Source organism: Lagopus muta, chromosome 15 (assembly GCF_023343835.1).
Source record: "Lagopus muta isolate bLagMut1 chromosome 15, bLagMut1 primary, whole genome shotgun sequence".
In the NCBI taxonomy this organism is placed as follows: Eukaryota; Metazoa; Chordata; class Aves; order Galliformes; family Phasianidae; genus Lagopus; species Lagopus muta.
The window spans coordinates 8,306,676-8,330,531 of record NC_064447.1 but is presented as its reverse complement, the minus strand read 5'-3'; the positions used below and the strand labels follow the sequence as shown (position 1 = coordinate 8,330,531).

The following is a 23,856-nucleotide window of genomic DNA, read 5'->3' as shown; positions in this document are numbered from 1 at the left end:
GCCCTCAGTAAAGGTGGCGGCGCGGCGTCAGCCCAAAGCGGGGATGGCGGAGCGGTCATGTGACGCCGCGCCCCGCCCCGCCCGCCGCATGGCGGCGCCGTGAGGCGGCTGCGGGCCGCGCGCGGAGCGGGCCTGGCCGGGCGGGTCGTGGGGATGCGCGCGGCGCCGCCCGGCCATGTCGCGGGTGAGCGGCCCCGGGCCGGCGGGCAGCGCCAAGGAGAAGCGCTCCTTCAGCAAGCGGCTCTTCCGCGGGAGGGCGGCGGGCGGCGGCGCGGCTCCCGCACCGGCCGCCGCCGCCGCCGCCTCCTCCTCCCCGTCCGCGGCGCCGGGGCGGTCGCTCGGCGGCTTCATGAGCCGCGTGCTGAAGACCCTCTCCACGCTCTCGCACTACAGCAGCGAGCCCGAGCCCCGCGGCCCGCAGGCCCCGCGCCTGCCTCCGCCGCGAGCCGCCGGCGGCCTGGGCAGCTGCCTCCCGCCGGGCCCGCCGCGCCGCCCCGAGCCCCCGCCGCCCGAGCGCGGCTCCGAGGCGGTGCCCGGCGTGGCGGGGCTGCGCAACCACGGCAACACCTGCTTCATGAACGCCATCCTGCAGTGCCTCAGCAACACCGAGCTGTTCGCCGAGTTCCTGGCGTTGGAGCAGTTCCGCGGCCCCGCGGAGCCCGGCCCGCCGCCCCCGGCACCCGGCGAGGTGACGGAGCAGCTGGCGCAGCTGGTGCGGGCGCTCTGGACGCTGGAATACACCCCGCAGCACAGCCGCGACTTCAAGGTGAGGCGGGCAGAGCCGCCGCGGCGCGGCCCTGTGCTTCTGCTCGGCGGGAGCGGGCCTCGGGCCTGGGCGCGGTTCGGTGGCCGGGCCGCTGCCGTGCGTCCGCGTCTCGGTGCGAGGAGCCCGCGCCGGAGGCCCGGCGGCGTCGCGCTGCTTCCCACGTGCCGGGCCGCGGTTAGGCTGACGCTGAAGGAACGGGTTCTCTCCCGCGCTGCTCCGCGTCCCACCCGTACCTGGGCGCTCCCACCGTTGTACGTGGAAGGTTTGTTGCCGCTTTGGGTGCGTTTGGAATGCTCGTGGCTGCCCCTCTGGAGGAGCGGAAGCCCCGGACCCGGTGGGGCAGCCAGCCTGTTGATTTCCACTACACGGTGAAGCCACCGGCGGCTCTGTGCCTGATGCTGGAGGTGCCCGTTTTGCTGTTTCATGCCTGTCGTGCCGTGGTGGCCGGCTGCGGCTTGCTGCTGGCATGGGAGGGGGCCCTGAGCCCTCTGTCCCACTGCCGTGCTGCTGGGGCATTGCGGGCTCTGCTCCTGGCTCTGGCTAGCACAGAGCCCTGCAGCAGGTACACTCTGCAATTGGGTCACAGGCACCCTGTTGGAAAAAGGAGGCCCAGCATCTGGTGAGGAGCATGAGGTGCTACCACCCACCCCATGGCTCTGCTGAAGCCACCCCCCAACTTGTGAGTGCTCCCTGGCAGCAGCAGGTGTGAATTTCTCATGGGTAATGATTAGAAGCTTGAGGAGGCAAAGCTATCTTTCCCCAGTACAGATATAAAGGGGAGAGCAGAGCAAGGCCAAGAAGCGCTATGCACAGACTTGGAGCAGAGGTGCCTGGATAGGGGCGGCAGAACAAGAAGGGAAGCAGAGCCATGTATTCAGCTCAACCTATGTTCCAAGTTTTTCTAATCGCAGAGCTTTCTTTGCCCAGTGGCTGCCATAACTGACAGTGAGTGCCTGCCTGGTCCGTGCTGGGAGAACTGGAGCCATCAGGCCCCCCAGCTGGGTCCCGAAGCCTCATGCTGGGGGTCTGGTGCAGGTGGGCCCCATGGCTGTGCCCAGAGTTAGCTCACAGTGACCTCGGCATTGAGGTGAGCGTGCAGCTGCTTCTCACTGGGGCAGTTACTTTCAGTAGTAAATGAATGCTTCTAAAGGCAATTCAGTAGCATGAACCTGCTATTAAATTCACTGTTGTTAATTAAAGCTTTCTTCAGCAGGTTTGCATGGTTTATTTAAAGGTGTAAACAAGAACCTTGCATGTAAGGAAGGTGAAGGTTGGTGCTTTCGCTCTGGGAACCGCTGTTTTCCCCACGAGAACATCCCTCAAAGCCTGTTTCTTTTCTGTTTGAAATGGTGAGAAGTGTTTTCAGGAGTTGTTCTGCACCTTCACTCCTTTGGCAGTACTTACTGACAGTCGCATTTATTTGCTGCTCGCAAAGCTCTTTAGGCAGCGCTTAGCAGTAGGTGTGGGGGATTTTTTTGGTAGTGCTGTGTATAATGGGGTAAAGACAGTTTGTGATCTCTGAGTGCTTATCTGCAGGTGCTAAGCGCCTTTTAGGATACAGGATAAGTATTATCTGCTGGCTTGTTCTGACATCATAGGCTTTGTTCTTAGGGCAGAGAAGATGCTGCTTCAAGGGAAAGCCTCTCTGGGTCGTTCAGGATGGAGACCTTCGGGGCTGATGTGGAAGGGGCTGTGGGTGAGGGGCTGTTGTTCCTTCACGAAGGAATCATCCCGGGGGAGATGTTCCACACTGCGGTAGAGGAGGCAGGTGCAGCTTTGGGTGACCTCCCCTCCGGCCTTGTATTCTTTCACAGTTGTTTGAGCAACCACTTTCTCCTGGTGTGCAGTGGTTTTTATTTTCCTGCCTAAACAGAACCGCTGCTTTCATAACTGGGGCCAGTATTGCAGCTCGCGCTTCCTTTTTCCCTTTGTGATGGTGTGACAATAGCAGCAAACACACATTGTGTCAGCAATAGCTGTGCTTGGGGCCCGTTGTTTGCAGGGCACTGTCCCGCTCTCCCCCAGAGCTCTGTCCATCAGCTGCAGGGACAGAGTGCCCTTTGTGCCAGGAACAGGGGAGCTGCAGGGAGAGAACTTCTATTGAAACTTACTGGGCTTGAAAATTGTATACCCGTACCCAGATCCTCTGCTTTTGTCTTTCCTGCAGTTGTGGTCTCCTGTGGATGGTGAAGTTATTTGCTGTTCTGAGGCTTTCCTCATCACTAGGCTGGCTGCACACCAGAGCACTCTGATGTTCTCCAGGGCCCTGCTGTACTTGTGCTGCCCCGGTTTCTTTTCCTGCCCTACAAGATGAAACTGCCTGTAGTGCGTACAGCAAATACAGCAGAGCTGTAGGAATGGGATGGAGTTGGATTATCAGAATTAGATCTGGACCAAAAGCAAATCCCTGTTAGTGGAACAGGGATTATTGTGCCAAGTAAATATTGCCTTTTCCTTTTTTTTTTTTTTTTTTTTTTTAAACCTCAGTAACAATTAATAGTGTGTAACTTAGTTTTACAGTGCTGGTGTTTAGGAAAGCTCTTGATGTAAATATTGTGCTTGGGATGAGTGGTCCATTGGTTGTGTTTCATTTCTGTGGGATTCTGAATGTCTGCAACCTGTGGAGCAGCTCCTATGGACACAGCCAGTCCTCGGCCCCCTGCTCTGAGAGAGGAGGGCACTGGTGCTTGGGCCCCCCCTGCTGTGACCTGGCCCCATGGTTCCCATGTTTCTGGAGCAGGCAGAGCTGGGTGCTGTGGGGCCTTGAGGTGCTTGCCCCAGTTCAGCCCCTGTTCTGCTGTTGGCATTGCCCATCCCTCCTTCGAGCTGCAGTCCCTGTGCTCCTGCTGTGTGGTTCCACTGCCCTGTGTCTGGGTGGCTCTCCTGGCTGCTGTGCCCTCTGCAGCAGGTTTGTGCCAGCATTGGGTCCAGGACCCCCACTGACCATGGGTAGCCTGTGGCTTTGGCTCTGTCCCCAGGGCTGTGGATGGCTGCCAGTTTGCAGCCATTGTTTCCCAGGTTTTGCTTTCCCTGGAGGGGAAATCTTTCTTTGAGAGGGGAAGTTGCCATGTTTGTGTGTGTGACCTCTTCGTGAGGTGTCTGTTTAGAAGCTACCCAAACACAAAGCTGTCTGTGGGATTTAAAAACAACACAATCTCTGCCCAAGCCCAACTTCACAATGTTCAATGACAGACAAATAATAGGCTCTTTCCTGCTCACGTGTGTCATTGTTTCAGGGCTGTCATGAGCCAGTTCCATCCGTCCATGTCCACAAACCTCTCAACAGCTGCTTCCTATCAAAGGCACACTGGAAAACAGCGGGCTGACATTTTCCCTTCAGTCATCTTTGCCACCTGGAAGAAAAACAGCAGCAAAGGAGTGTCCGGTGGTTCAGCTATGCTTGGCTTTATTTATGGCATCTATTTAGAGCAATAAATGATTAAAGTTTCATTGGGCTGATAAAAACGATAATGCATCTTTGCTGTAAATCAGCTTTGTGGACAGACAGGGACTTGTTTGATTGTGGGGAGCTCGTATTAGGGGGCTGGATATCTGCAGTCAGCACAAATTATGATTTCCCCTTTCTCTCTTCTAGTAGTTCTGCTTCCATTCAGGGTTTCTGAGCTCTGGGAGGATCTCATCCTGTTGGCTGTGGGTGGTGGGTCCCCAGACCCCATTCCCACACTGCTGCTCACAGCTGGAGCAGCTGCACTGCCCTGTGAGATGGAGCCTGGTGGGATGTGCCACCTCTGCCTGCAGCCCAGATTAGGGGCAGGGGATTAAAGGCCAGGAGGTTGGTGGATGTGCTGTTCTTAATGTGTTTTTATGCATGTTTAAACCATTTGCTTCTTAACTCTGTATTTGCAGCCAGTCACAATTGCTGCTGCTTTACTGCACTGTTCAAGCAAGAACAAATCTGCTTGTACCAATGGCAGCAAGAAGCAGGAGGAGCACTGGGAGCATGCTGCTGGTGCTGGTTTGGGAGCACAGACTGCAACCTGCAGGCAGCCCTTGGTGCACACCGGATCCAGCAGCCAGGTCTTTCCCAGAGCCATGCCAGTGGTGCTGGGAAGGGGCAGTGAGAAATCAGTCCTTGCTTGAAGTCCAGAGCTCCTTGGCACTCAGGGTGCCTCTTACCTTCAGCCCTGTCCGGAGTGGAATGGCCAACCCTGTGTGGAGTGGCTGTTCCCTGGACACTGCTCACTGCTTTAGCACCACATTGGTATGTTTGAGCTGGTAGGGTGCTGGCCCTTGTGCCTGCAGGGACAGGAAATCCCCTGTCAGAAGGGCATGCACATGTGTAATGAGAGCAGATTATTTCTGTTCTCCCTTATTTTGCTGCCTTGAGGCAGGTGGACGGATTATAGAGGATAGAGAATATATGTCTGTCAGTCCTTCCCTGTCTTTCTCATCACCCCTCCCTTCCGATGACCCCATTTTTAGAGGGATAAAGCAAGCAGCCCATCCCCCTTTCTCAAATCTGTTATGAAGTCTGATTAGAGAAATGAAGGAGGTTTGTGGTGGGCATGCAGCGCGTCTGGTGCTGCCAGGGTGCAGGGCTGCTCTGCCTTTGTGCTGCAGATGGCTGGTGCCAGCATTGTGTCACTTTGATGCTCCCTGTGTCCCTGAATAAGCAGAAAAAGCTGTTTTTTATTTTTCTCTGCAGCAGGGGTTGCTTTCTCCTCAGTTTGTAACTTTCCAGGGTCAGCTCATCATGTCCTGTTATTTTGGAGAGCATTCAGTCTGGGTGCCTTGTGGTGGTGCATGGTTCCCGTCCCCTGGGTCTGTCCCAGTGCTGTAGGGAAGATGAAAGTGAGATCAAGGGGCTGCAGCACAGGAAGCACCTCCTGATGCTGATTGCTTATGGTGAAAGATGATTCCGAGCCTTCTGACTTCTGCATGGGGAGGAAGAGGCACGTGTGGCTTGGCTGAGGCTCAGCACAAATGTCAGCATTGCGAAAGGTGTCCTGGAGCTGCAGGGCAGGGGCAGACTTGTGGAAGTGCAGACTTTTGTTGCTGGTGAATTTTCAAGCCGTTCCCATTTGCGTCCGGAAGAAAAAGAGATTTGAGCAAATCCCTTGGGCGTGCTGCTGCACTCCTGAGATGGCTTTTCTGGAAATTCAAGTGTAAATTACATCCTCCGACTCTTGAAAGCTTATCCGGAGTAGTGCCAGTTGTCTTACTGCATGCAGTCTCTGTTCCTCTGCAGAACATTGTGTCCAAGAATGCCATGCAGTACCGTGGGAATGCCCAGCACGATGCGCAGGAGTTCCTGCTCTGGCTTCTGGACAGAGTCCACGAGGATCTGAACAACGTGGTGAATTACAGCGGCGTGCCTCCACTCAAGGTAAGAAACGCTGCTGCGAGCCTACGTGGGAGATCAGCTGCTGCTTTGCTCTTCAAATCAAATCTGCCTGTTGGTGCCTGAACTCCTGTGGTTCAAATGAGACAAAAGCTTGGGTTCAAATACTGTTTGTTTCTGGCCCTGTGAATGTGGCTAGCTGTTTCAGTAATCCCTGGCACGGGCTCCCTGACGCAACCCTTAGAGAATGCTGACACGCAGAGGAAACGCTGCCAGCCTTGCATCTGGTGCAGGACCCCTGCCTGTCGTGCAGTCACGGGGCTCTGACAACCTGTGTGGGCAGAGAGCACTGCTTAAAAATCTTGGACACTTTCCTGATGTTTCTGGTCAGGGAGGGCACAGATTTGGCTGGGAGTACTGGAGTCAGCTGGAGCACACCTACACGCTTGGCTATGCTTCTGGGGTTTCTTCTTTTCTTTTAGCCACCACTGGAGGATGATGTGCTCCTTGAGGGACCAGCCTTTCCCATCAGTAGTACTTTCGTGCAGGAACTCTTTCAAGCCCAGTACAGGTATGACATTTTGTAAATTCTGAGGCATTATTACACGCAGTACTGACCCCAGTTTAATTTTACTCTGACACTAGCTCATGGTACAATTGGGACTGCTAACAGATGTTTCTGAATTTTTGCTGAATAAAAGTTGAACTAGAAACTTTCACCAGAAGGAAGAGAGAAAGAGTTTGATTACTTCAAATTTGGTATATTCTACAGTATGCACCCCTTTGCCACCTGCCCTGATGTGTCCTGAAAACAAGGCAGTGCTTAACAGAGCAAAGGCCCGGGGTGCTCACTGCTGTGAAGCTCACCCTGCCTGCTCAGAGGCAAGAGGCTGCAGCAAAGTGCAGAGATGCCTGGAGACTGCTGGGGAGCTGCAGATGGATCCCAGGCACCTTGCCGGGTTCTTGTTATCTGGTGCTTGAGAATCCTGAGTTGAATCTTTCAGTGTCCCTTCAGGTTATTTCCTGTGAGTTTCTCGTACTTCTGGGAAGTGAGCTTTCTAATTGCAGAACTAATTCCAGTGTTCCTCAGTGTCTTGTATCTGTGCTGCTGTAGGAACTTGAATTGCTGGGCATTCTCCCCAGTGCTTGCCAGGTTTTCTTCTACAAAGGAGAAACTTTGTGTAGTGTAAAACACTGGCAGTGCAAGGTGCAGGTTGATTTGGAAGGAGATGTGTTGTTGGGATTTGTCCTCTTCTGAGTAAGAGATCTTTGCTCCTGCAGTGCTGACTGTCACAGTCTCCTTCCCATCACTTCACCTCTCTTCAAAGAGAAAATCCTTTCAGGTCTTTCACACTGGAGCTGCTGTTGGTGAATTATTAATCTTGGAGTGATGCTTATTCAAAGCCCAATTCAGTGTCTTGAGTGAAGTCTTTTCCTTGCATGCCCTGTAATGAACTTTCAAGCTAATTACTTTGAAATGATCTAGAAATTCAGTACCCTTCTCTTACAGGAATTATGTCTGTTCTGTCTCTGTGCCAAGCTGCTTTGTATGGAGGAAGAAAAGTGTGACATGTGGGGTTGGTTATTTATGATGTGATCATTGGTCTGTTCCTGGTGAAATGGTGTATAACTGTTCTGTTACTGGTGTTTGTACCAGGTCCTCTCTGACGTGCCCTCATTGCCAGAAGCAGAGCAACACCTTTGACCCTTTTCTTTGCATCTCTCTGCCGATTCCTTTGCCTCACACACGGTATGTGGCATTGTCTTGAAGTATGTGTTGCCTGTTTCCCCCGTAGCAATGAGGCACCTGTTTATACAATGGGTACTTGAGCTCTGCAGCTCCTTTATGTGACACTATGGATGCAGTTCAAGAAGCAACGGAACAAAAGAATTGAAAGAAGATACTAAATAGGAAGATGTCCTGTTTGGTTCAAAATCCCTGTTCCACTGCTAAGTGGAGGCTGAGTGGGCTTTCCAGGGGAAGTTTCCTTGTAGGCTCAATTCTCCATTGTGTACTTTAGAGGTATTACTTTTGGTATTGTTGGAGGCAGGACTTAGTTTTAAGAAACAACTTGGAAGAGCTGTCCTTGTGGTTGTGGCACCAGCTCTCTGAGTGCACAAAGTTGTTCCTCTGAACTGACCTGTTACAGGATCCTTGCTGGAAAATTAGATTGTTTTACAAGAGGGTTTTACTTTTAACTTTGTGCATCTTTTTTTTCAAAGCTTCCTGCTTTTAGGAACAAGTAACAGCAGCATATATAGTAAAAGAGGTCTTTGGAAGTCGAATAAGTTTGTGTCGCCCCACAGCTGCAGCCGGGGTGCCTCTGGTCAGTCTGGCCCCCTCTGGGTGCTGTAAAGCCTGTGCCTGAGGTCCTGTGACCTGTCTGTGCTCTCTGCAGGCCACTCTATGTCACTGTGGTGTACCAGGGGAAGTGCTCCCACTGCATGCGCATCGGGGTGGCTGTACCCATCGCTGGGACGGTGGCCAGGCTGCGGGAGGCTGTGTCCTCAGAAACCAAGATACCCACTGAGCAGGTAAGGGCTGGTCTTGCCTGAGTTCTCCTGCTAAAGGAGGCCGATACCGTGGCATTCGTCCTGTGTGCAAGCAGTGTTGGTTGTGTAGAATTGCAGCTTGCAACCCATAGCAGTATGGTGATATCCTGGATCCTGCTTTTTCCTGTGGGTTGACTTCTCAAAATCTAGTGATGTTAGGATCACCTCCTGTGCAGACTTTTCACTATCTTGCCTGATAACCCTGTGGTTCCTATGTATCAGGGAACTGTTGGGCACCTATGGGCACAGGAAGTGTTCCAAGAAGGCTGTCAGATCCCACCAAACCCCCTGCATGCTGCCGTTGCCTTGTCTTCTATTCTGTGACTGCCCTCTTCCCTGCGCCTTGCTCTGGGCCAGCACATGGATGCTTTGAAGAATGCACTCTGCAGCAGGCAGCCCATGCTGAGAGAGAGATGGGGCAGCTCAGCAGGACTCGACTAGGGTGGCTTCATGGGTTTTTTGCTTCTGCTGGCTCTAGATTGTGCTGACGGAGATGTACTATGATGGGTTTCATCGTTCCTTCTGTGACACTGATGACCTGGACACAATTCATGAAAGTGACTGCATTTTTGCCTTTGAGACCCCGGAAATATTTAGGCCTGAGGGTATCCTTAGTCAGAGAGGTAAGTGGAGAACGCTGGTTTGTGCCCACCCCAGGTGATTGGATGAGAGAGGTTTGATTTTTGGAAGAGAGCTTGCTCAATAATTTATGTCCTACAAATAGTCAATTCTCTGGTGTATTGATTTCAGCTCGGGCTTTGTCCAGTCTTATTCCAGTAGGTGTAATGGTGGTGCCAGCTGGGAGGTTATCAAGAAGTGATGTACATGACTGTCTTCCTCTTCCTGGGCTTGTTCTGCAGGCCTGGCTGGCTTAATTCAATATCTGTTTAGTTTTCGTTTAAAGGTCTTCTAAGGACCAGATCAAGACACCAAAATCATGTTATTTAAAATCAGATTGTCAATGATGAATGAACAGGCTCAGGAATGAGCAAGCACTTTTCTCTATTAAAGCTCAAGAAATGCAGTTTTTTCTATCTCCCTCTCAGAGAAAGGGAGTAATTGCATCCTGGGTGGACAGAGGGTAATCAAAGGTAAATTTTCCTATTGAATGTAACAAGCAGAATTTCTCTCACTTCAGCTTTTCATGCAGGCAGACAAGCTTATGAGTATTTGCACAAATTACTGTGAAAAATCAGTTAGGTGAGCACTTGCATCTAATTTATCTCTATAAAGAAGTAGTTACCATGAAAAGTAACTGCTCTTTGAAGCCTTTGTGTTAGTATAATAAAAATAGTGAGTCTCTATTCCATACTGACCTGCTCCCTGATGCCCAGAGAAGGTTCCCCAGAGGGACACACATTGTAAATGACATAATGAAGTAATTCATTTCTACTTCTTCAGGAATACATGTGAACAATAACCTGAATAACTTAAAATATGGCACTGAACACTCACGAACAGTATCATACTCTCAAGGAACTGTGGTGTCTGGAAAACTGGAACAGTCCTCTACTAGACAAGGAGCAAATGACAAGATTGTCTTGCTGGTGTGTAATAGAGCGTGCACTGGACAGCAGAGCAAAAGGTGAGTGCCACGTTCCCTGTCAGGTTGACTGTTGTGGCTGTTGCCTGGATGACCTGTGTGTTTTCACTATTCAGTGAGGAAAACAAGGTGCAGCAGGGCCAGTTCACATTCCTAGCTTCCATGAAGTGTTAAATATACTGATCAAAACCCATTAATGAATGCAGCAAATCTTCCTGATTTTGAGTTTAATATGGCCTAGTGTTACTGAGAGGATGGTGAGCCCATCAAGATGTGTGACCTGCTGGGGAGCCACATGTTTTGGGAGACAGCAGGCGTGTCTGTGTTCAACAACAGCTGGAGATTTTGAGTGCATTCGGGTGGGGGAGAGTGAGAAGTGATCTTGGCAAAGCTGTACAGAATGCCTTGTTGCTGAGGAGTTTCTGTAGGAGCAGAGTGGGGAGCATTGTGGCTCTGTCCTAGTGTGGGGTCTGGGTTGCTGAAAAGGATGATCTTTTAATTTCTTCCTCAAATGCTTCTCTGTTCTCTAGGTTTGGCTTGCCCTTTGTGTTGCATTTGGAAAAAACAATTGCTTGGGATATTCTGCAGAAGGAAATCTTGGAGAAGATGCAGTATTTCCTGCGGCCTGCAGCCTGTTTGCAGGTGAGGCATATGGCTCAGTTTCTATGGCGTGTCCTGTGCTGTGTGATGACCTGATCAGGAAACCTGGTTGCTGGAAGCAATGCACGTGCTGTGCTGATGCCTTCCCATGTTTGTTTTTGCAATAATGTCCAAGTCGCTTATACTTTTGTCTGCTTTGCTGAGTGTTCCAGCTAAGAGTAAACTGGTCAGGTGAAGAAATTACATGCTTCACTTCCTTCCTTACCCCTAAGAGGCACTTGAGAAATAAGTGCTGCTATCTGCACTGGAAATCCCCTGGCTGGTGGTGCTTGCCTTAAGGAAAGCTGCAGAGTTTGCTTAGTGGTTGCGTGTTTCTGCTGAGAGCTCCCTCTGTGCAGTGATGAGAAGGGACAGCTTGTCTGGTCACTGCAGGGGGGAGGTCTGAGGGCATGGAATATTAGCTGCTGTCTGCACCCCCTCTGCTAGCTGCCTGGCATAGCTGGATCTTGGGCACTCATGTAAAATGCGTTCTGAGTTAAACTCACTGTCTGCTTATGTTGGGAGCAAGTTAACTTGTACTGGAGTCATTCACGTGGCTTCTGCTGTCTTGCTGCAGGTCTGTCCATTCAGCTTGCGAGTGGTCAGTGTTGTGGGCATAACGTATTTGCTACCTCAGGAGGAGCGGCCCCTCTGCCATCCAACAGTGGAAAGGTAGGTGGTGCTGCTCCTCCTGGGCGGGGAGAGGTTTATCAGCTGGGAGCTGGAATGCAGGCACAGGGAAAGGGGCAGTCCTGGTGCAGATGCGTGCAGGGAACCAGGAGCAGAGGAATAGCTGGGTGTCCTCAGGGAGTTGTCAGGATTGCCATCTTGCCATCTGGAATCTGTCCTCACAATTGGAGAAGAGAATGAAAGCATCCCCCACATTTTGTTTTTTTTTCCTTGACTATTCTTCAGAAGATTTTTTTTTTCTGGATGCTTGTTTCATAAATAAACATGCATTCATTTCCAGAACTAAGCATTTAAGTAAATATAGTTCTCTCTTTGCCAAGCTTTTTGCTGTGTGAATTCCTTTTCTCCTTTTAAACTTGATCTGGGTGGCAGTGAGGAAGGCAAAGAGCAAAGGGAGACAAGTTATATATGTATGGAAGATAATGTAGGTGTTAGATTCCAAGGTGCTCTAACTTGTCTGTTCTTCTCCAGGGCATTGAAGTCATGTGGACAGGGGGGCACTGCTCATGTGAAATTAGTCGTAGAATGGGACAAAGAAACTAAAGATTTGTAAGTATGAAATAGAAAGCTGTGAAGTGTTTTGACCTGTGGCCAGATCACACTGTGAACTGAATCTCTCAGCACACACCAGACCTCAGAACCAGCATCCATGCCCTGGCTGCTGTTGGTGGGGGCAGGCGGAGGTTGTACATGCTGGGTTTGCTCTGGCCTCAGAGCCTTTTGCTCTGTAGCTGGGGTTCTGAATTACGGAGCTTGTGTCTCACTTGTGGCTCCTTCCCTCAGGAATTATGTTCACTTGAGATATTCTGTGGGCTGTGAGCAGCGTTGTCTATCTGAGATAAACTGCAGTGCATGCCGCTGAAGCAGTTTGCTCCTGTGTTCAGTTGTGTTCCTCTGGTGGGATCTCTTGCCAGGCAGTTCTTGCTCACGTGTAATGAGACAAATCCAGGAAGAAGCTGCTAATTCTACTTGTATTTCGCAATGGCTCAGTAGCAGCAGGGGAAGCAGGTGGCTGTGCTGGTAAAAATGCGTTGTATCTCTGCAGCTTGTTTGTGAACACAGAGGACGAGTATATTCCAGACTCTGAAAGTGTCCGCCAGCAGAGAGAGCTTCATCACCAACCTCAGACCTGCACTTTATCTCAGTGTTTCCAACTGTACACCAAAGAGGAGCAGGTAGGACCTGACTGTATGGCACCATGTCTCTGAATGTCTGATTGGTCTGTGTGCTGCCTGAATGCCATACTCAGCAGAGTAGCTGTTTTCTGCAAGTACTGATTTGTTGAGGCAGGAGAATAAATTTGTTAACACAGCACTAGTTAGCAGTCCTGCTAGCAGTTTTTCTGCAGTGAGGAGAAAGCTGAAGGCAGTAATGTTCCTTCTCCACCCCTGATGTTTATCACTGCAGAACAGAAGTGCAAGTTCCTGTTTCCTCCTGTGAAATAGCAGTGTCTTTTTCTGATGTATGGAGAAAGGATTAAAACACTGTGGCATCTTCATGGGAACGTGCTGCTCTGTCTTGGAGCAGTTATGCTCTCCCAGTCCTGAGTGAAGCAGCAGCAGGCTCGAGGCAGCCTGTGCTGAGCAGGGTCCTGCAGCACAGTCACCCAGGGCCCGGACTCTAAGAGTGTGGCTGCTCTACTCCTCCAGCTCAGCTCTTGATGTGAGGAGGTGAAATGGGCAGAAGCAGTAGTGTGCCATGAGGCAGGCTTGAGATGGTTCTGATCCGGAGCGTGCAAGTGATCTGTGTCCCTTTGAGAGAGGTCTGTAACCTGCTGTAAAAAGAATTGGTCCCTGAGGTGGATTGTGGACCCCTGATTGAGCTTTAATTATTTTGGATCCCCTCTGGTCGCTTCTTTCAGAGGTGAAAGAAACATTGTTTGACAGCTTTATAGCTCTCTGCCTTCTGAATTTTCTGACCGTGGGGCTCTGGATGGAAGTGCTTGTCATGCCTGTGTCTTTGAAATGATACATTCTCCTTGGTGGACTGTGCAAATTTCTGCAGCTTGTAAGTCTGGGCCATTGGGACATAAGGAGTAAAAGGATTCTCAGAGGGCAGCATGGTGTCAGAGATGAAATTTGAAGTATGCCAGTATTCCTTTTGTTCAGATGTCTTTTCTGCTGCTGTTTTTTTTTTTTTTTTTTTTTTGTGAGGATAACTCTACTCAGGCCTCTTTTATTTTTTGTTCATTTCTAAGGGACTATGGGCTTTAAAAGGTGGAAATGAGTAATGTGCTCAGCAGCTATAGGTGAATTCTGCCTTGCTGTTTTGAAAGGTATTGTTGGGAGCCCTGAAGCTTGATGTATGCTGGAGGTAGTTGGGATTTGTGGGTCGGTGCCTGTGCTGAGCTTGGCCAGTGAAGAAGCAGTGGCTGCTGCCTTGGAACTTGAAACTAATACCAGCCCATGCCTCTTCCTTGTAGCTTGCCCCAGATGATGCATGGCGATGCCCACACTGCAAGCAGCTACAGCAGGGTAGCATCACACTGAGCCTCTGGACCTTACCTGATGTTCTCATCATACACCTCAAAAGGTTTAGACAGGTAAGTGATCCTGGAGGGCTGCTTGTTTAGCCACAGAGTGACCTGGCAAGAGCACCTCTTCAGCAGCACTGCTTGTTCCTGTGCGTTTCTCTCCTGGTTTTTGTTTTCCCCACGGACGGTGGCCTTGCTGTCACTGCAGTTCATGCTGTCCTCTCTTTGCACAGGAAGGAGACCGAAGGATGAAACTTCAGAACATGGTTAAATTTCCCCTAAGTGGTTTGGACATGACCCCTCACGTTGTTAAGCGCAGTCAGAGTAGCTGGAGTCTGCCATCCCACTGGTCACCCTGGAGGCGACCTTATGGTCTTGGGAGGGATCCTGAGGACTATATCTATGACCTGTATGCTGTCTGCAATCATCATGGCACCATGCAAGGGGGACACTATACAGGCAAGTTCCCTGCAGTATTATGTCCTCTCAGAAAGAAAACAGTTATATTTTCTATTGTCTGTGGCTTCTTCCTCTTCTTCAACAAAATAACTTAAGTCAGCTCAGGAGGGCTCACTATGTAATACTGGAGGGGTAACTTTTATGACTCTGAGAAATGGAACAATGCCTTTAGACCCCGTAGATCCTACCGTACATTCATTTCTGCACTATTTTCCCTTGGGAGTAATATCACCGTGTTTCAAAAATGTTCTTTCCCACTTCTGTAGTTGCAAGAGACTATTATATATAAGCATTTGCACATTGCCTCTGTGCACAGCCCATTTTTGAATCCCTCTCTGCATTTTTCAATAGCTCTGTGGTGGTTATAGGATCTGTATGTCTTCAGTCAGCACAAAAAATGTACATGTTTGTAGTTCAGATGAATGCCTCTGGGCCACCTTGTCCTGGGTGGGCACAGGCAGGAGGAGATTGACTAATGAAAGCAGTCTGCCACAAAGAACAGAACATGAAATGAGTGAAACTACCCCAACTGGTGCTCTGTTCTGGGCAGCAATACTGAAGAAAGGGCATCCTGAAATGTGAGCTGTTTGTTGCATCTCAGGCTTCCTTCTTGCTAGTCAGGCTGGAAGAGGATGTGTTACATGAATAAATCCATTCCTTTCATTCTCCTCTGAGTCCGTCAGAGCGCATAATTAAAGCACAACCTTATCATACAGCAAACTTGAGAGTTGTAGGAGTAAGGAAAGTAATGGTAATATTTCTCTCAGCATATTGCAAAAACTCGGTTGATGGCCAGTGGTACTGCTTTGATGACAGTGATGTTCAGCAGCTTTCTGAAAATGAAGTCTGCAAGCAGACAGCATATATTCTTTTCTACCAGAGACGCACAGCAATCCCATCATGGTCTGCTAACAGCTCTGTGGCAGGTAAGCCCTGTTGGCTTTGTTAGGAAGTGGTTATTGTTTGTTCTGCATAGAACTGAATAATTTCTCTGCCTGGCTCTGCTTATAGTTCAGCTCTCTGTCTCAGAGTTCACAGGGAGCTGGGATGAGTCCTCTGCTGTGCACAGGAGACATGGGAAGCTTCCCGTGTGTTCTGCTCCCCCTACCTCTCTTGGCTAATTATGACAAGGGAGCTGTGGACATGGGGGAGCCCCTTCTGCTGCCATGTGCTCAGAGCTGCCTGTGTGGAAACCACCATGCCATAGCAGCGGGCCTAGTTCATTCCTACTAGCAGTGCAGCTGGTCTTGGGTAAGCAGCTGGCAGCTGAATGTGTTGATTTGGAATCTGGGGTGAGCAGGGTCAGGTAGAGCTTTGGTGACTTGCCTTTGGAAGGGAAGATTTGCACAGTGTTCTTGTGGCAGCTCAAGGACTGTCCTATCTGTGTGCTGTGGTGTTAATTCTTTTCATTCGCAGCATGCTGGGACAAGTGTAATTGTCTCTTTTGTTTGTGGCCATAACTATGTGTGAATAGAGACTTAACGCTTCTGTATCAGAATGCTGTGGCTACATGAGACAGTCCCAGATTGAAGCTGGTGCAGTACATGCCTGACACTGATCTTCCCAGCAGTTCATGTGTTTTGCAGCTTTGCTCCTGGCCTGATGTCTCTGTTCTATTCCTCGCAGGCTCCACAAGCTCCTCACTCTGTGAGCACTGGGTCAGCCGTCTTCCTGGCAGCAAGCAGCCCAGCATTGCTTCTGCAGCATCATCACGGCGTACATCTCTGGCTTCGCTCTCGGAATCGGTGGAGCTGACTGGAGAAAGGAGTGAGGATGATGGTGTGTATTAACACTGAGGTGCACAGGGAGAAGGAGCTGGGCCAAAAAGAAATTCTCAGGCTGCCAGCCTTTCAATTCCAAGATGCCTAGGAGGGACAGTTCCTTTAGCAGCTGGGGAGGTGGACACTTGTTCTTTGTGCAAGACAGTTGTGCCTCAGGCAGGCATGAAGAGACAAGTGCACAGTGTGGTGTGGTTGTGTCTGTCTGACTCTTTTAGGTTTAGGTTTTGAACTAAAAGAGGGAAGGGAGGAAATTCTTTACTCAGAGGTAGCAGCCCAGAGCTGTTGGTGCCCCATCCCAGGAGCTGCCCGAGGCTGTGGATGGAGACCCGAGCAGTCTGAATTTGTGGAGGGCAACCAGCCAAAGGCAAGCGAAGGGGACTTTAAAGTTTATTCCATCTCAACCGTTCTGTGACTCTGAAGTTGCACCTATGGAGGGGTGACATAAACTGTGGGCTTGGCTTTAGTACTGATGGCATTGCTTTCTTGCTCTGCAGGAGGTTTTTCAACTCGGCCCTTTGTAAGAAGTGTCCAACGTCAGAGCTTGTCATCCAGATCTTCTGTCACCAGCCCACTGGCCGTGAGTGAGAATGGTGTCAGGCCCTCGTGGTCACTCTCTGCAAAACTGCAGATGCGCTCCAACTCTCCATCACGCTTCTCTGGAGACTCCCCTGTACACACCTCTGCTTCCACCCTGGAGAAGATCGGAGAGGCTGCTGATGATAAAGTCTCCACCTCTTGCTTTGGCAGCTTGAGGAATCTCTCTAGCAGCTACTTGGAGCCCTGTGATGGTGGCCGGCGAGAACATAAAGCAGCTCGCAGGGCCCCCTTGGCTGTCATGGAAGGGGCATTCAGGGAAGAGCCTGTTGTAAGGACATCGAGCTCAGATCTTTCAGATGGGCTTGGCAAGAGTTCTGAACAGCCAGACAGGAGTCACCCTGCTTTGGACCCTTTTGATAACAACAATCAAATTGCCTTTGTTGATCAGAGTGATTCTGTGGATAGCTCTCCAGTCAAGGAGGTGAAAGCCCCCAGTGGGACAGGACTGGCTCCAGAGAAAGTGGAGGGAACCCCGAAGAAGGCTCACAGCTCCAAGGGAGCTTCTGAGTCAGACAGAATGAGGAAAGGAAGGACGGTCTTATCTACCCAAGAGACTAAAGTGTCTCGCTCTTCTCCTCCCCTCAAGAGTTCCCAGAAGGTTTCCCGGTCTAGGAGTAAGACCGATGCCTCTAGGGCCACTGGGCGACACGGGTCTCCTGCACCCACCCAGGCTAGGAAGGACCATAGCACCAAGTCTGAGGTGACTGTCCCATTGGCTCAACAGAAACAAAAGTCAGGTTCTTCTCCATCCTCCACAGCTGCCAAGAAAGCTGCATCAGGCTCATTGACTAAGGGCTCTTCTGCTGGGAAGAGCCGGACTTCAGAACGAAGCCTCAGCAGGGAGGGCTCTAAAATAAGCCTGGGGTCAGATAAAACAAGTGTTACCAGCAGTTCGAGAACAAGCTCCCCGCGGATCAGCCACTCCAGGAGTGACAGCAGGGCAGTAGACAGCAAGCACACGCGGAGCTCCTCTATGGCAAACCTGCGGTCTCCAAATGTTGGTATGCGTTCTGGTTTGAAGAGAGACAGCAAATCGGAAGAGAAGGGATTGTCTTTCTTTAAATCAGCCTTGAGGCAGAAAGAGACCCGTAGGTCAGCTGACCTGGGAAAGACAACGATGCTCTCAAAAAAGGCAGCGAGTGGCAGCTCCAAATCAGCCAGCAAAAACGCGCTGGAGGACAAATCTGAGAAAGGTGGTGTCCCACCAGCCTCTCAAACCAATGCCAACGTTACTGCAAAAGAAAAACATGTCCCAAAAGATGCCGCACCCAACAAACATTCTCTGCTGTCCAGCCGCAAGTCCAAGTCTTCCCTGCTAGATCCTGGAGCCCGGTCTCCTCCTTCCAGTGGCAAGCAGGCTGCAGACAAGCCACTGAAAAGGTTACCTTCCAGCATGCAGGTGTCTGTACGGCCTTCTATGGAACCTCAGTGAAATGCTGCAATCCAGGTGTCTTTTCTGCTGAGAAGCTAATTTATTCTGAGCTCTTGTTTTTTGTTTTTGTTTTTTGTTCATGTGCCTAATGTATGTTTTGAGGAGAAGTTAACTGCAAGTTGTTAAAGCGCCTTTTGATTCTGCCATCAAACCAAATAGCCACAGGCAGCCAGCACTGATGCAAGTAGGCTAGCTGGAGTCGTCATTGAACGTGAATGCAGCTGTCCCGTAGCACTTGTACAGGAGTCTCTCTATAGAAAATGCATCAACTTCTTTCAGGCTCGAAGTCTGAAACCCAGTTGTACTGACACTGGTGTGCTTTATAGAGCTGTGAACTGATACTCCTTTAGTCTTGTTCTGAGCAGGCTGTTTCCACATCGGATTGCAGCCTTGTTCTGAGCTGGGAGGATGCGAAGGAAACCAGACAGAAGAGACTGCCGCTGCTTATGCTCTCTCTCAACCCTTTCTCCCTACTCCCTATCATTTTCAAGCTTTCTAAAGGGCAATATCTCAACACTAATGTTGTTTCTCAGGTATATACTCAGCCAGTATAGGAGGGACTAGCATTAGTGGATGGACAGAAAGGTACCTGTGTGTCTGCGTATGTGTGTCTTTATAATAGATACCATTCTTGCATTCCAACAGCAGAAAGATATATTTTTTTTTTCATAAAGTGTAATCTGCTTTTTTGTTGTTGCTGTGTCTGCAGAGAGTTTTACTCTGTCCATACCTAAGACAACCTCTAGCCTGTCCTCTTTAATTGCTTTCTCTCTTCCAAAATCCTATACTAAGTGACGGAAGCCACTGAGCAGCAGCTGGTCACCAGCTTGTACCTGTGAGAGCACAGGGTGGAGATTGTTACAGTGCCACAAGAAACAGCTGTCTTAGTGTCTGGATGGCAGTGGTGCTGTACAGAGCACCACTGTACCTCCTGAGAAGAAGCTTCTGTGCTTTGATGCTTAATTGTAGTGGTGTAATATGGCATCTGCTGTTTATAGGGGTAATATTTAGATAAGCAAAGTGTTGTCTCACCTTCTCTGCCTGCTCTGAGCGTGCCCTTAGCAAGCTGTCCCATGTGGGCTGCAGGTGCCTGGGTGCTGAGGAGCAGCCACGCTGCAGAGCACTGCTGTACTCCTCCCTGCCTGGCGCTGGGGTGAAGCATTGCTGGGCCTTGTGGTCATGGTGGGCTCTGTCAGGGGTAAAGCACTGCATTTGTGACGTCTTTGTTTACATGCCCTTCTGAAAGGGGAGAGTCCTCACACTCTTCAAGATTCCTCCTAGGAGGAGGATTCTTCTAGTCCTTTTATATACACGTGGTATAATTTTTTTTTTTTGTAATTCAGTGAGTTTTTATTAATGCTCTGCATATCCTTTACGTACAGCAGCAGCCTGTTGTGTGCTTGTCTGTCGGTGGGGTCCTTGCCTGCCTTGTTGAGCGAAGCTTCTCCAGGCTGAGCTGTGGGCAGCCCTGCTGGCACTCCTCTGTTGGCACTGTGGCAGGTGGCCCTCAAACCAGCACTTCTTTCAGCTGGCCTCTTCCACCTGCTCTCCTGGCTGCTGTTGGGTCCCTGCAAGGAGCCTCACCTGGGGCAGTTGGGCACACGGCTGCTCCCTGACCCTCCTCTTACCCAGCTCACTGCTTTGGAGCTCAGTGTGCTCAGTTTGAGGTGGCTGTTACCTTGGAGCTGAGGAGTTGGCCTGGGATGCCACAGAGCTCTGCTGGTGTGTGGCTGTGAGCCCACCTGCAGCACAGCCCTTGCTCCATTCCAGCTGTGCTCTGCAGGGCCTACCTTTGTGCAGCACAGAAGCAGTGCCAGTGACCTGCATGTTTTTACGATGTGTTGGACTCTGTGCCCTGGGCTATTTTTTAAGCCTAAACACAGCCATCTTGATCTATTTCTTCTCCCATGCATTGTTTCCTTCTCATTTAGTGCAGCACAAGAAGCGAAGATTGCATTACTTGCTTCTTCCATGTATAACTCAGATTATTCCTGGATTACTTTTTGTTGTATTCAGCAGATCAGATAGGACTTGCTTCACGTTGTGGTACTTAAATTACTCCCGTAATGTCGATATTGAAATACTTAAGATTTTATCTGTATTAAGATCTTGCACCGTGTTGGCTCTTCTCTTGTAACAACTCCTCTAGCAAGAATGTAATTCTGGAAGCTACTGCTAACTTGGTTTGATATCTTTTTAATAAGACAGAACCTCATTTTCTGTGCACTTCACCATGGGATCACTTGTGAAAGGTTATTTTTATCAAGTGACATTTTCTTTTCATGTCATCCATCTTTCACTGGAGAAGTTGAAACTGGAAGCTGATTGTGTGGTTTTTGAGGTGTCTTCAGCTGATGCCTGTGCTGAAGGAAACTTGAAGCCATGTCCAAGCTGGCATTCTGCTGAGTGCCAGTTAGTATGTCTGTGTTTGGGGCACGAGAGTGGTCACGAGAGCTGCTGGTTGGACAAAGAGGGGATGAGAGGTTGTGGTGCCAAGCGTTCCTGTAGCTGAGGTTAGAAACAGTCCAATCTCTGCATTGCTGTGAGAAGTCTCCAGCTCTTCTTTCTCTGCTTACTGTAGTTCCTGATGGCAGTCGCTGCCAGCTCCAGCACTGGCTGCTCTCTGCATGCTGCCTGTTTGGATCTCTGCCTGTCCCTTTGGAAACAGAAGCTGTAGTGCACCGAGTCATTGCGCTGTGAACAAGCATAGGGTGGGCTGAGTAGCTGATAGTGACAGTGCCCTCTTCCTGTTGATCTGTTGTCTTAGAGCACATTTTCTGGCTCAGGAGGGCAGGACTTTGAGCATCCTCGAGCAAAGTGCTTTGATCTAGCAGGGTGCACTGTAGTTCTTGTTGAATATAAGGTAGACATCAGGCGTGCAAAGCTTGCCTGTACAGGACCTGGAAGATGCAATCCCTGTTCTTGTGGCTGTGTTGATTCTGTGAAACAGCAGTTTGGGAAGTAGCTGCCTGCTGCCACTCAGCATCCTCTGCTCCTCAGTGTCACAGATCCCCAGCAGCGTAGGAACTTTCTCGGGTAGGAGAGGGCTGAAGGATGTGGGCCCAGGAAGCAGCAGTGTTCCTGATGGTTTAAAGCCACACCTGATTGCTGTTAAAACCTTGGTTGCACGGGGGGTGGAGGGTAGACCTCTGCCCAGTGCCAGAGCTTTGCTGGAGTCACCTACAGAAGTTATTTTTACCCTCTTTGGGCTTTGTCTTTTGGATAGCGTTTAGTAGTGTACAAAATTATAAGCACATTTTCAATGATGTGTATTAAAGAGGCACCTTTTATTTGTATTAATCACATTTGATAGACAATTTGGTGCCTGCAGTTCTTGGTAAATTGTAAATGTCTCACTTTGGGTGTATAAATTGTTAACCCGTTCGAACTTATCAAAAAAGGCTACGTTAAAAAACAAAAATGCTTAGGATAGAAAACTAGCAGCTTAATGACAATACACTTACTCCACTGCAAGTGCCCTCATCCTTCCTAGCTGCAGAGTTGTTTGCTTCCCAAAGCTGAAACTTGAGCATGGTCAACCATTTTTTCTCAGTAACAAAGGCAGTTTTGCATGGCGGTTCTCTCGCTGTACTCAAATGCATGCACTTATTATCTATGCAAGCATCTAATATGAACCACAGTCCGTGCTTTCAGTACCCAGAGCTGCTCGGTGGGCACCAGAGCATGCTTTGACTCTGTGCTTCTGTTCCTTGGTGCAGTGCCGTGCTGGCACATAGGAGCATGTACCTGGTTTCCTGCTTTATTTGCACATCTTTGATTCTTTCCTTTGCAGAATTCGCGATAACTGACAAGGCTGGAGTGCAGTGTAATGTCAAAGGAATTAGAAACGTTGAAATGAGAACAAACTGGTTTTATGTATTGTATTGTTTTTTTTTTTCCTTTTTTTCACCTTTTTTTCTGATTTTCTGTTTGTTTGTTTGTTTGTTTTAAAACAAGGCAATCCTGGTCAGCGTTCTGTGCGTAGCCTGCTGCTTTGTGTACCTTTGCTGACACACTCTGGGTGGTGAGAAGGGGCTGTGGGGCAGGGCCATGCCCCCATGGGCCGTGCCCAGGGCTCAGCCATCGTAGAGAGGGGTGGGAAATGACATTCCAATTGGTTTTGCTGTCATCTTTTTTTTCTATCTTTGTCATTGCCTCCTAATCTGAAACAATTTGGCGGCATCCAACGTTACCTGTGGAGGGAACTGAAATTTGGTTTTAATCTGTGGTGAGATGAAAGTACAACTACGTGGTTTTCTTAACAAAAGCACCATGAAGCATCTACTATTAGGAGCTTTACTTTGTAAAATAAGGGTACGTGAAGACTTGCACGAGATCTATCCTAGGCCTAAAGGTTTAGGAAGTCTTCTATTTATTTCAAGGCGATAGCACTCAGTTTATCTGCAGATAGTGTTTTTTATTTTAAAGACACAGATTAAAATTAAGTGTGAACACCAACCCTGTTTCGCTCTAGGCCCTGCAGCACAATGTGCTGTGAGAAGGTTAGTGTTAGGTTTGTATGGCATTTGTGCAGTGCAATAAGCAAATATTTTTTAGGTGCTACATTGCCTTGGGTAGGGTGACACAAGGGAATACAGGCTACAAGCGGCTACATTATTTTCTTGTGGCCTTCCAAGTATTAATTTGTACAGATTTGCTCACCAACTGTGCCTCACCATTGGTTAAAATTGAATTTTAAGTCCTGTTACAAATGTAGTTTCTCCTCTGGACACAGCGTCAGATTTTACACTGGAATATCTATGGTTCTGAAAACTGCATGTCACATCACTGTACGCCGATACTGGGACGTGGGGTTTGCCCACACCTTTGATATTCTCTTCTGTATTTTAATGTTTTTGAACTGTACAGCAATCTGGAGAGCAGGCTGTCTTTACTTGGGATTGAACATTGTACCATAAATTTTAAATTATTTGAGGACAAGTGCATGAGACTGTGTCAATGCCTTTTATTATTTATTTGTATGTTTTATTATTCAAGGTGTATGCACTTTTAATATGCAGAATTTCTATTTTTATGTTTAAAAATCATTTTCTTTCAGAAAGAAGAGTGGGAATATGAGGAATTGGAATTCAGTGGAAAAAAAAAAAAAGGGGGAAAAATGTAATAAAATACAATAAATTTATTACTAGGCCTTCCTTCCTGAGTGAGTGTTTTTCAGTCCTCTGTGGCTACCCCTCTGCACTGTCCCCTGGGGGTGGGACAGCCCTACCCCCTGTGTCCCTGGGACATGCCTTGCTCCTCAGCCTTGCTGCTTTCTGCCTGTAGCTGCACAGCACTGCATGGGGTGCAGCTCTGCTGGGCACCACCATGGGGACAGAGTCCAGCACAGAGGCTGTGTTACACCAGCTGGTCGGTAGCGTAAAAGATCTGGGCTTATATTAGTTATTAGGGAGCATAATTACTTGTATGGAAATGGGGCTGACAGATGTCGTGCTGAATCGTGGGGTCATCACTTATTTATAGGTGATTACATTAAACAGATATTAATATCGCCGAGGGCTTTGCAGGATTAGAGTTAATATATTTTTGTTTATTATATTTGCTGATATTTCTCCAATCCCCAAGGCTTTTTATGGCTACTTATTAAACAGGGAGTCTGC

General features: G+C 49.3%; 1 protein-coding gene across 2 annotated transcripts; it reads left to right on the top strand.

Annotated features, from left to right (window-relative positions):
• The first annotated feature begins 175 nt into the window (after positions 1–175).
• Positions 176–21,712, top strand: USP31 (ubiquitin specific peptidase 31). Of its 2 annotated transcripts, XM_048961823.1 has the most exons (17): positions 1,367–2,115; positions 2,934–4,559; positions 5,976–6,113; positions 6,551–6,639; positions 7,726–7,818; positions 8,468–8,603; positions 9,100–9,244; positions 10,023–10,206; positions 10,695–10,806; positions 11,381–11,475; positions 11,965–12,042; positions 12,539–12,668; positions 13,916–14,035; positions 14,200–14,425; positions 15,193–15,351; positions 16,052–16,204; positions 16,701–21,712. In XM_048961823.1, the coding sequence occupies exons 3-17, from the start codon at positions 5,997–5,999 to the stop codon at positions 18,233–18,235; spliced, it is 3,372 nt and encodes a 1,123-aa protein (XP_048817780.1). In that variant the 5' UTR covers positions 1,367–2,115; positions 2,934–4,559; positions 5,976–5,996; the 3' UTR covers positions 18,236–21,712. The 2 variants fall into 2 exon arrangements, with proteins under 2 accessions (XP_048817779.1, XP_048817780.1); XM_048961822.1 differs by lacking the exons at positions 1,367–2,115; positions 2,934–4,559 and adding an exon at positions 176–766.
• The last annotated feature ends 2,144 nt before the right edge of the window (positions 21,713–23,856 follow it).